The sequence below is a fragment of the Magnolia sinica genome, chromosome 11, assembly GCF_029962835.1.
Source record: "Magnolia sinica isolate HGM2019 chromosome 11, MsV1, whole genome shotgun sequence".
Taxonomy (NCBI): Eukaryota; Viridiplantae; Streptophyta; class Magnoliopsida; order Magnoliales; family Magnoliaceae; genus Magnolia; species Magnolia sinica.
This window is the reverse complement of record NC_080583.1, coordinates 84,756,198-84,768,896: the sequence shown is the minus strand read 5'-3', so window position 1 is coordinate 84,768,896 and position 12,699 is coordinate 84,756,198. Positions and strand designations below refer to the sequence as shown.

General features: G+C 38.5%; 1 protein-coding gene across 3 annotated transcripts in view; it reads left to right on the top strand.

Annotated features, from left to right (window-relative positions):
• LOC131219595 (ribonuclease J-like) overlaps positions 1-12,699 on the top strand; it is a 46,449-nt gene that overhangs the window by 13,368 nt on the left and 20,382 nt on the right. For 2 of the 3 annotated variants that reach the window (XM_058214829.1, XM_058214830.1), the window contains 9 exons: positions 200-428; positions 1,198-1,321; positions 7,136-7,192; positions 7,526-7,717; positions 7,965-8,042; positions 8,584-8,766; positions 8,907-8,987; positions 10,277-10,342; positions 10,456-10,548. In XM_058214829.1, the coding sequence (XP_058070812.1) occupies positions 200-428; positions 1,198-1,321; positions 7,136-7,192; positions 7,526-7,717; positions 7,965-8,042; positions 8,584-8,766; positions 8,907-8,987; positions 10,277-10,342; positions 10,456-10,548 (1,103 nt within the window). Of the gene's footprint in view, positions 1-199; positions 429-1,197; positions 1,322-7,135; positions 7,193-7,525; positions 7,718-7,964; positions 8,043-8,583; positions 8,767-8,906; positions 8,988-10,276; positions 10,343-10,455; positions 10,549-12,699 lie in introns of those variants that run through there. The other variant, XM_058214831.1, reaches the window with a different exon arrangement.

The following is a 12,699-nucleotide window of genomic DNA, read 5'->3' as shown; positions in this document are numbered from 1 at the left end:
TAGAAATCATAATTCTTTTGTGTCTGCTTTGTCAAAATTATAATGGTTGTACATTTTCTGTGGATAAATTCATACTACTACAGTTAAGTTTTTTCTTTAATTGCTTTTCTTGTAAAGCAAGGTGTGGTCCTTTTCTATTATAGTATTCAATCCATTACTATACGTTCTGTATTATTATATTGATTGCTTCTTCTCATAGGTACTCCGGGATCTAAACTTCCCCGTAAGAAATCTAGAAGAGCGGAAGGAGCAGGAAAAAGCTTAGAGGATTCTGTTCAGCGGAAAATGGAACAGTTTTATGAAGGATCCGATGGTCCACCACTTCGTGTGCTTCCCATAGGTGGCTTGGGTGAAATTGGGATGAATTGCATGCTTGTAGGGAACTATGATCGCTATATTTTGATTGATGCGGGTGTCATGTTTCCTGAGTAAGTTCTCCGAACTGCAGTTCAGTATTCTGAAAAGATCTTATATATTATCCGCTGTTGCATTTTCTTAGAGACTTCGAGATTGTTATCTTAATACATTCTGTTTTCACCATATAATTTTATTGGGGAGGAGTATTCATTCTGAATTTCAGAGACTATTTTATATTCAATGTGGGCATGAAAAGCTAATGAGATTGACGGAACTTTAGCTAAAGGTGTTGCCAGATTACTCCTTAATATTGGGGATGTGTCCTTTGACGTATTCTTTTTTTATTTTTATTTTTAGCGAAGTTTGTGCTATTGATAAAAAATAGAATCCCCTTTCACCACCCTCTTTAACTGAAATTCTAGATTCCTTCTAGACTGAATTATCAACATGAGGATCTAGTTTCATTAATTTAAAACAAAAGCAAAACTCTCATAGTACTTCTGTTAGGGCTGATGTTCTTGTATTGCTGATGCTTGCAAGTAGAAAATATCTGTTTATACCAGTTCCTGATGATAGTGTCTGTCAAAACCTGATACTCCTTACAAGACTAGCGACATTTTAGATACCCTTGTGAAGAAATGGGTTTCTAGATCTTCAATTTGCATTGGATAGTCCCTTTGTTTTATCATCTCTTTTAGCGAAAGTAATTTTTTTTTATCAGAAAAATCATTAAATCTGAAGTTGAAAGCATTATACATAATTTTGCATTCTTGATCCTGTTGGATGTTAAAGTTCTCTGTGATATGTTGTCTTTGATTGATTCTGTTGCTTGTATATCAGCTATGATGAGCTTGGTGTCCAGAAAATTATACCCGACACAACATTTATAAAAAGATGGAGCCATAAAATCGAGGCAGTTGTTATAACACATGGCCACGAAGATCACATTGGTGCGTTGCCTTGGGTAAAGTTTTCATTCCTCTGGTACCTGCATGCCTGCTTTGATTTCTATGCTCTTAATTTTGTAAGATGGCTAATTTCAGAAAGGTAGTTATTCTTATTGATGAAAGAAAAAGAATATTAATTGCTATTTTCACAGTTCACATTCCTTGGGGTCTTTCCATTTCTGGCTTAAATCTTATAGTGGTGTGCAAAAAATTATAGAAAGCTTTGGTTGGAATCAAGCAGTTGGTTGTACACAAATTCCCTACCAATTCCTAAACCTTTAGTATGACCATTGCTTGAGTATGGGAAAGCAATGGGGTTGGACCCTGCGAGGTGTTGTAAATGGGAGGGGATCATCTATTTTGAAGGCTATCTCCAAGTTTTGGGATAGGTTGAGAGGAGTGGGTGAAGGTTTCTTACAAAGGTGAGAGGCTTGATGTTGGGTTGGGATATTGAAACCATTTTTGAGAAGAGCTTTGGGTGGGGGAATCTATGCTGGCTGTGTGGGTCCTTAGATTCTACTCTCTATGAGGAACATTCTTGTTAAAAATTGCTTCAAATTTTTGCAGGGCAGATTGGTATCGTGTTTGCATTTCAGGATGAATCTATGGGATTTTTTTATGGATTGAATCTGTGTGATTTTGAAGTCGAATATGTGGAAATCCGTTTGCAGTTGCCTGATGAGGTTAACCTTCCCGACAATAGTTCTCACATTTGGACCAATGAGCCATGTGGAAAGTTCTTGATGATGAAAATTCACCAAGTTTTTTGTTATGGGGAACTCTCCAAGTCCTCTGCAAGTGTTCCACATGGGCTTTTGTGCCCCTTATGTGGAAACCTTTTGTCGGACAGCTGTAGCAAACGAGTTCCCATGTTAGATCACTTGCGGGGGAGGAACTTCTTGCTTATGCTTATGTGCTGAAAAGATGCGGTCCGTGCGCCCAATTTCTCCTCCCCCCCCCCACTATGAAGTGGCTTGGGAAGTTTGGCTTTTCTTCTTCTTTTTCATTCACTCTTCCATATATTTTGAGTGGTCACAACCATGGTGGCAGAGTTAATGTCGCGGTGGTCAAGCAGTCTTTTCAAGTCAAGGGGAAGAGTGCTGTAAAGGTTGCTTCCTTTTGCAATTTTGTGAGGTATTTGAAAGGGAAGGAATAAAATAATTTAAAGGATATATCTGGGCCGCCTCTATTATTTTCTGAGCACATCAAGCTTCTTCTTGCAAGTTTCAGTTTTGGCCAAAGATCTTAAGAAGGTGAAAATGGCCAATCCTCAAGGATGTTGGTGTTTAGTCATTCAGGGAGATGTATTAGTCTATAAGGCTAGTTTTTTGGCTCTCTCCTGGGTGGTGAATGCTGAATGTTAGAGGTGGTTAATTAGAGAATGCTGGAAATTCTGCAATTGCATGGGTGGTCTGCAAAGGAGAGATTAAGTTAACGTTCTTGGGCCAATGGGGTTTGGTGATGCAATTTTTTTTTTTTTTCAAGTGCCTCGCAATTAAAGTGGGGTGTCACTCGTTATTGAAAACTTTCTCAGTCCTCTTATTATTGAAGATGAATCTAGGAATGCAATTGCTTGGGTCTTTGAAAGTGCCCAACCCGAAGCGGTCTTTTGTTGTTGTCAATGTTTTAAAATGATTGTCCTTTTAAAGGATCAAATTCAGTTATTTGGCCAGATATGCTAATTGTACGCCGATGTTCTCGTAGAGAAGGTATCTCTCAAAATTGTTTCATTTAGGTCCCTGCATCTTAATGGAGGGTTGTAATTCTTGTTTCTAGCAATAAAATGTTTGTTGTTGATCAATAAATTTTTTTTTTTGTCATTGATGAGGACATCCAAGCACCTTTTAAAGTTTATCAGAGGGGGAGAGTTGCCTCAGTTTCTTTATGGCCAGGTGATCATTAGATGGAGCCCAATGGGCCCAAATCGAGTTCCTAGCTACATTGAAGACCTCACATGCATGATCGTACATCTTTGAAGACCCTATACTAGGAAGATGCATGTGGCTGCTTAGTTGAGAGTATTGGATCGTTGGATCGATTAGATACATCTATTGGACCGTTCGATTTTGCACGATGGGCCATCTTGACTGTTGGACCATTTTGATTGTTGGGTCGTCTTAATTGTGGACTCACATTGGACACTAGTTTTAGTTATTTTGTTTAGTTAGTTTGATTATTTTGGTTTATTTTATGATTTAGTTGAAATTAGGGGTGTTTTGGGCATTTTATATTATTATTGGTGTTTTTGTAAGAACACCCTAAATAGAGTATATAAGGCTTGGACGTGTGAAGCCTAGGGCATTATTGGCTATTGAATGCAATTTTCTTCTTGGTTTGTTTTGGAGCAAAATTCCTCATGTGATTGGAGTTTGGTGTGAAGGCATGGAGTGATTCCAATTATCCTCTTTCTTTTATTCTCTTTCCTGATAATCTTATTTTTGCTTTCTTCTCTTCTCATCTTCTTTTTTCTCATTTTCTTTTGTTTCCAACCAAAGGCCATCACAACCATCAGCCTAACCCTTCCAAACCTAACTTAAATAATCACCCTAGCTGCCACTCCTAAGCCGTCACCCCACCCAACCGCATGGACAACTTGGTCTGTGCGACTGTACGGACGCACCATATGGCTGTCCGTACGGACAACCTTAAATGCACTTCTTGCTTCTTTGTTTCCCATCTTTAAACCCTAACTCCCTAGATTCCCAAACCCTATTAAAAAAAACCCTAATTCTCAAAAATCCTAATTCCCAAAAACATAATTCCTAAAGCCTCAATTCCCAAATCCTAAAATCCAAACCCTAACTTACCCAAACCCTAATAAAACCAAGTGATTTCCTTTGAATTAAGGTTTATCCCTATGCTAGATGGGAGTTCTACCTTCCATAAGTCCTAATTAATCAGTATCCTCTAAGACATACATTGCGGAATTGTAGGTAATCTTGAACTGGAGCATCCTTTAATGCTTGAACTCTTTATCCTTGTGATAGATTAGCTTTATTTTATGTTTTGATATCTCTAATTAACCTGTTGATTAATTTCATTGCATCATTATAGGCAGTGTTCGAAATATCGATACTATCGACTGATATATCGGCTGATATTATCGGTATCGCACCACTGCGAGACGATACACCCCTGATAACCACCGGAAGATACCAAAAAATTCAAAATCCCAATATCGGCCGATATATCGTCGATATCGCACGATATATCGACGATATGGCGAGATTTCCTCTCCATTATCGTCGGAGACAAATGCACGGACAAAAAATCGGATCCGGCTTGTGGAGAATAAAAAAAAATTGAATTAGAAAAAAAGAAAAAGAAATCGGAGCGTACCTGGCTGGATGTGGGCCACTCGACTAAGTAGGATTTTTTGCAAATTTTCTTCAACTTCCCCCTTTTTTGGAGATTCCGGCGAGGAATCAGGCCGTGGTCGACATTTCCGGGTCACAGGAGAGAAATCTATCGACGTCCGAAGAAATCCAAGCGAAATCCTCTCCGAAATGTCGAGAAATCATCGTGAGATCTGAAATTTCTTGGATTTGGGCGAGATTTTAGGGTTCTGGAAGGTCGGAACCCTCTCTGCGTCGAAAAACAAGAGCGTCCGAGCCCTCTTTAAGTGATTTTGGGTTGGGTGGTGTACCGCACACCACCGAGTGTTGACGTCATCAAGTGTTGTGGGTCCCATCATAAGGCATGCGTTATATCCAAACCGTTCTTCCATTTGGCGAGCTCGTCGTAAGGCTTGAGCCGAAAAATAAGACAGATCCAGAGAACAAGTGGACCACACTGCAAACAACAGACAATAGTGGGAGATTGAACATCTACCATTGAAACCCTTTTGAGGTTAGAGAAGTTTTGGATAAATATGATATTTATTTTTCCTATTCATCCAGGTCTGTGTGACCTCGTGAACAGATTGGATGGAAAATAAAAGTCATGGTGGGCCTTACGAATGTTTTAACAGTGAGAATCACTGTCCCACTGCTATTTGTGGTGTGGTCCACTTGAGCTTTGGATATTAATTATTTTTTGGCTCATGATCGAAAATAATCTCTCCAAATGGTTGAACGGTGTGGATATAATAAATATATTATTGTGGGGCCATATAACATTAAATCTGGTCCAAAAGGAAGCGGATTGGCTGGTGTACCACACGAGGACGCGGATTGCGTACTACCCCCGCCCGTCCCTAGCTCAGAACGGGCAGGTCTGTGGTCAGGCCCACCGTGATGTATCTGTACATCCAAATCGTCAGTCCCTTTTCTCATATTATTTTAAGGTATGAGTACGAAAATGAGGCATATCCAACGCTCAAGTGGACCACACCAAATAATAAGCTTGGTTGCATTAAAATGCACTAAGCATTAAATGTTAGTGGGATTAAATGCAAGAGTCATTTTGTAGGGCCCACCATAACGTTTATTTTCCATCCAATCGGTTCATAAAGTCACAAAGACATGAATTAAGAGGAAAAACAAATTTTATATTGATCCAAAACTTCCGTGAACCCCTAAAGGGTTTCAATGGCAGATGTTTAATCCCCCCATTACTTTTTTCAGTGTGGTCCACTTGATCGTTAGATCTGTCTTATTTTTCGTCTCAAGTGGACTATACTCAAGGAAACAATGGTGGTTGAACACAGTACCATTAAAAACTTTTTAGGGTGCACCTTGATTTTCCCTATATTTTATTAGGCACTTAATTTATTGATAACTTCACATAAGTTTGAATGAAGAGAAAAAACAATTATCAGTTTGATCTAACCTTTTGTGGCCCACTAATGGTCAATCATCATTGTTTCCTATGGTATGGTCCACTTGATTATTGGATCTGCTTATTTTTTTTGAATAATATCCTAAAATGATATGAAAAAATGGATGGATGGGGTGGATAATGAATATAGTTGTCATAGTTCAATCGCACAACGCATATCTTAGTACAATATACAAAGGAAACCTATTATGTCCATTTCTTTTTTGAGATTTTATGATTTAAAAGTGTGTATTAGGGTCTTTTTAAATAATCCTTGAAGTTTCATTGAAAAAATCAACAATTATCTTAATGTTTCCCCATGTCTCCCAAAAGTGCGATAAATTATGCGATACAAACGATATATCCCATGCGATAACCGATACGTATCTGTATCCCAAGGGTGCGATACATTGTGCGATACCGATATTTCGAACACTGATTATAGGTTAGACTATCCGTCCTGCATCAGTCATCAATCATAAAAAAAGGGAGCGAATGTTTTTGTTATACAAGTGTCCGCCATTTGCGAAGAACACTCATTTGCTTGATTTTTTGCATGCAATGCATTTTCTGAAATTCAATCTTCTCTCTCTTTTGCCTTCACAAGCTTCTTTTGTGTGGTTTTTGTATTTGAAGTATTAGCTGTTGGGTCCTTACTCTTGCTCTGGTGGTAGACTCTTAAGAGTTTCAACACCCGGTCAAGGGTTCGAGTACCCATAGGTGGTGAAATTCCACTATGGCGTAAGTGTGTGGGTGTGTGTGTGCGTGTGTAAAAAAAAAAAAAAAAGTATCGGCTGCTGGGCTTCTGATAGATGTTGGTATCATGAAATGGATATCGACATCAGCATCCTTGCCTTGTTAGTAGACCAGCGAAAAGACCAGTTTGAACAGATTTAGTCCAACTACACCATTTTTATTTATTTGTATGTCAAAAATTTTGGGTACTTCATCTTTCAATTCTTTTTTAATACTTTAAGTATCAAAAATTACTCTTCTGTGGACTTTTGACTTTTGAGCTTTTTCTTATTATTCTGGTATTGTCATAATGAGTAATGACTGTCCCATCTGAGCAGGTTATCCCTGCTTTGGATTCCCACACTCCAATCTTTGCTTCATCCTTCACAATGGAGGTATGTCTTGATAGCAGCATTAGAGAATTCTAAACAGTTTCTTGTCTATTTCCTATAATGTTTTCAAGTGTGAATCCTTGATCATTGCCCACGGTTGGCTAGGTGTGGTTGATGGCCCACGGGGTCTTTGGTTCCTGTTATGCTTATTAGTCACTTTTTACCGTGCCAGCCGACCTTTGTGTAAAATTTATATATCTCACAGTGGTCTTAATAAACAGACTTTTGTTTTTCTTTTTGTTATTTTGTTTTATTATTATTGTTATTTTTGCTATATTAGCTCATTTTGGCATAGAGGGGATAACACTTCCACTTATGTCTTTTATTTTTCAACAGCTTATCAAAAAACGCTTGAAGGAGTTTGGAATTTTTGTTCCATCTAGGCTCAAGCTTTTTAAGATCAGGAAAAAGTTTCTTGCTGGGCCATTTGAAGTAGAGCCCATCAGGGTCACACATTCTATTCCTGATTGTTGTGGACTGGTCCTTCGCTGCAGTGATGGTACAATCCTTCATACTGGGGACTGGAAGGTAACATATGCATATAATCCATTCCATTTTAGTTTAAATTATTTATAGTTGCATGAAGTGGCAACAAATTTGGGTGCGGGAGTGGGGAATCATCTTTCAAATTTTAAATGAGTATAAATAGGTAGGAAGTGTGAACAAGAATGAGAGTCTGAAGTGGGGATCTGATGCACAGTGGGAATGGCACCAAGGAGCCTGCAACTAAGGTTTAAATTCTACTAACTGTGTAGAAAGCTTCACTGTTTTACAGATAGATGAGTCGCCATTGGATGGGAAAGTGTTTGATCGCGAAGCCTTAGAGGAACTCTCAAAAGAAGGTGTTACTTTGGTGAGTCTCTCGGATCCATACATCATATACACCTTTGTTTTGTAGAAATTAGAGAGCGAATAATTCTGTTTAGTTATGGTCTGGTGATCCTTTTGTAGTTCTTCTAGTACATAAATATAAAATATTGAGCTGCTGATGATATGTTACGAGTGCTTAGATGGAATCCTATACAGAATGACCTGTTTCCGTGTAGAGCTTCCCTTTTATGAGTATTCCTACTTCAGAATTCCCTGGAACTTTTATAATTTTATCGTGTCTGATTTTGTGGGATTGAAGTACTTAATCCTCGCTTCTTCTAATGTTTATACCTTGCAATCTTAAGAATGGTTTGCCTTTTGCGGATGCACAAGGTTGCAAGTCCCAACTTGGCTTGAGACATTAATCGTAAGCATGCAAATATCAATCCTTGGATTACTTGGCTCTGGGACATGCATGATTGATCATCCTTTTATTTATGACTTACAAAACATTTTTTGTTTAATCTGACTTTCTTGTGATTCTATGAATATGCAAATTCTTAACTAGTAGTTGTTTTTCTCAGATGATGAGTGACTCGACAAATGTGCTGTCTCCTGGAAGATCTATAAGTGAGACTGTTGTAGCAGATGCGTTGTTGCGACGTATTTCAGCTGCTAAAGGAAGAGTAATAACTACACAGTTCGCATCTAACATACACCGTCTAGGGAGCGTGAAAGCTGCAGCAGATTTAACCGGTAGAAAGTTGGTATGTTCTTAACAGGTTTTCCTTGAGTTATTTAATGGTTTTCCAAATTTGTGCAGAGGATACTTTGCATCTTTAGAAGTTTAAACACAACCAAGTTCCCTAGCTCTCTGACAGTATTAGTATTTTCAATCATGTGACAGGTATTTGTCGGCATGTCACTAAGGACATACTTGGATGCTGCCTGGAAGGATGGAAAAGCACCGATGGATCCATCAACACTGGTAACCCTCTAATGTCGTGTATAGTTTTACACCTTTTTCTTGTCGGCAACATGAGCTTTTATTATTGGTAGGAGAGAAGGAAAGGCATATAAATTGCTTGCAACACACGGTTAGACATAATTTTGTTATCAAATTTGATCTTTTATCCTGGTGTCATAGCAATATGAGGCTTGTTTCCACCGTACAAAAAGAAAGAACAAAACAAAAAAATAAAAAATATGAGGATTGTATCCGTCCTTATCCTAGCTTGTCCTTCGAATGTTGGGAGGAGGGCATGGTGTGTGGGTTTCATTCATAGTTGGTAGGTCGGTATTGAAATCTTTTGCTGCTTTTAGGGCTTATTCAATTTTTTTTTTCATTGCTCCCCATCAGATTTTTGAGGTCTGAGAATTTTGAAGAGATTAGTGCTTAAAGGTCGTATCCCATTGTTAGCATAGAGGATAGGAAACCTTCAGACTGGTTGATTTACTTATTTTCTCATATGCTATTTGACTGCTTTCTGTTATATAGGCCTCACTTTGTCATTGACACTTGACAGAAAATTAGCTTCCAACGTTTTTCCCTTCATGGTCATGTGAATTCTCCAACTTTATGCATACGAACTCTGCCCCGAGGGATTCATGATCTTCTTGGAAAGCCTCTGAGGCTCAAAGAGTTTATTTTGGGGCTGAGATTTGTTCCAGGTGGTATCGTTGAGGCTCTAGCCTCAATGTTGTATTGATGTGGGAGAGAATGTGCATGGCTATCTTTCTTCTTCTTTGTCTGAAATGCCTTTTTGGGTTTACATTATCCTGTTGGATGGGTGTAGTGGTAATATGAGAGAATCTCTTCCATGGACGTGGACCTTCAAGTGCACAGATTTTATGTACTATGCTGCGGGGTTGCATAGTAGGAGGCTCATAGGAGGCTCTCTTAAATATAGACTTATATATATATATATATATATATAATATTTAATTTTGGCCTGTTTAGCGGTTCCGTAGTAATAAAAATAAGTTTCGACCAACATGGGATATTCTTTTAATTTTGGCAATTTGTACATTCAAAAATGACTTTCTAACGTTTATTATGAATGAGGGGATTGATATTCATCTGTCCTTGATACATATTGCTCGCATGTATGCTGGGAGAGTGGCTGATGAGTCACTGACTATGCCAGATTCCTTAGACCAAGAATATGTTTTCTTTCTTATTATGTATTCCTGTGTCTCACTCCATTATTATGTCTAGGTGAATTTTGATCATCATCTACTCTTAGCAACTTGAAATTCATTGCCTACTTTGTGCAGGTTAAAGTGGAAGACATTGATGCCTATGCTCCAAAAGATTTGCTAATTGTTACAACAGGCTCTCAAGTAAGATATTCTACGGTTCTACCATGCTCTCACCATTCTTGTTCATTACAATGACTAGAAAGGTTTTCTGAGGCATTTTAGATAACATCTGACTCTATGTAGTAATGTGCCAGGCAGAACCACGTGCTGCTCTAAATCTTGCATCATTTGGAAGCAGCCATTCCCTCAAACTGGACAAGGATGATGTGATTTTATATTCTGCTAAGGTAAATAATTCTTTGAATAGTGAAGGTGTCGGAATGATCTTTAATATGCAATTCAATGAGCTTCTCCCCCCTCCCCTGCCAACAAAATCCTGGATGTTACTTTGTGAATCAACTGGAGTCAACTCAAGCCAGATGGCACTGGCAGTTTATACAAATTTGTCATTCTTCATTCTTTGGTAGCCGGTTGAGATCTGCTCTACTGAAGTATTCTGGGAAAATAATGGACTAGATCAGTCCTGCTTTAATTTATAACCATGAGTGGTCCTACTTCCACCTCTAAAAACAAATGACTGATGTGCATCTTCTAATTGTGACATCCACCTTCCAGGATTAGTACCTCTGAGATTGTTCCCATTTGGTGGTGGGCCCTTCTCGGTGGTGGAAGTTTAACTTCAACCGATCTCATAGTAATCTGGTGAAGTGGGATTTGGGGAGTGATTATAGATGAAAATGGCTTGATTGGTTTCACGTTCTCTAGGCCTGTCAGTGAGAAGTGATGTGACTAGAACCGAGGCACTGTCCTTTGAAGAAAGGTTACACTTATTTGCTCTAAAACTCTCTGCCCCCATTATAGCTGATGCGAATTCAATTAATGTTATTATTTGGGCCTAGAAAGGTCATGGCAAACCATGGAAGCTCTCCTATATCTTTGATGGGATCCACCATTTTGCCTCTGGAAACATTTTGTTTGTCTATGTCAGAAAAGAGGCAAGCGCCATGACCAATGTCTTAGCTAATGGGAGGGTTTTTGCATTCTTCCATTTGCACATGAAATTCGTTTCTAGTGTCTTAATGTATCTTATTTGTGATGCCATTCATAATGTGTGTGTGTGTGTGTGTGTGTGTGTGTGTGTATTTTCGGTCTTTTATTTAAGAGAAGATCTGCCACTTCCATTGCAAGTGAGCTTGCAATAAAATAGCCACTCTAGGGACTTGATGATATCTTATTTCCAAGGAGCAAGACCGCATCTTTAGGTCATTTAATGTTATGGCTGAATTCCCAACGATACGCATCCCCAAAGCGCAAGAGGATGCGGAGGATGACTACTCAAATATAAGCTGGCTGCTGACTCAACTGAGATAAATCTCAACCCTGCAATTGGCAACAACTCTGTACTATTTGAAGTTCCGACGTCCATCGGCCCAGAAAAAATGAACTAATAGAACCATGCTTCTGTTAATACCCCCCTCCTATACTGGAAGCCCTTGACTCACTTCCTTCAACATTGAGCTTCCAGCATCTCGAAGGTCTTCTAGAACTGATTTTATGCAGCAAGATCATAAACAAGTGAGATTCTGAACTGTAGATACCAAATTTGAAGTCTGAAATCTCACAATAGGTTATGGCATTGAAGAACACTGAAGGTAATGACTGAGATGGCGGGGTCTTTGTTGTAATTTTGCCGATTGGCGCTCTCTTTATATATATATAAAGAAAAAAAAGAAAAAGAAAAACACTGAAGATAATGGAATGTTGAAATCCTCCCAACAGCTAGCAGCTAGTGCTGGAGGAAGTTGCAGCAACACATGCTTAAAAACCAGTAGAAACACATGCTAGATATATTGTTATCCTCAAAGATAATCAACCATTGTCACATGCATGGGCTGCAGGCCTTAATAAAGCCTGCCGACAGTCTTTCCACAAGAATTCCAGATCTGGATATAATTTTCTTTTCTAATACAACTCAAAGCAACTCTTCTTCTTTGCTAATAAGTGCTTTCTAAAACAGAAACTAAATCAGAGATGCCAACACTTTATAAAATTTGCATATCTATGTTCCCTATAACCTGTATAGAGCAAACAGCCGTTTGCCTTTGTCACTTTACATATTTGATCAGTTGCTAAGAATGATGTCATCAACTAGCTATTACTTTTGGGTATTTGCTTCTTGTCCTCTGCCTTGGGATATTGCTTTTGTTTGCATTAGTTTAAGGTTACGTATGTATTCCATGGATATTAGTCCTCTTCTTTTCTGTAGAAAAGCTACTTTATCACGCAAAGAGCCCAGAGATGTTTGCTTTGTATATGGGACTCTTATACATTACCTTGATGAATTTGAGCCCATAACTCAACGGTAGACAACAAGCATTTCAAAATTGAGGTCTCGGGTTCAGTTCCAGATTATCTAAAAAAGAAGAAGATGGATCTTT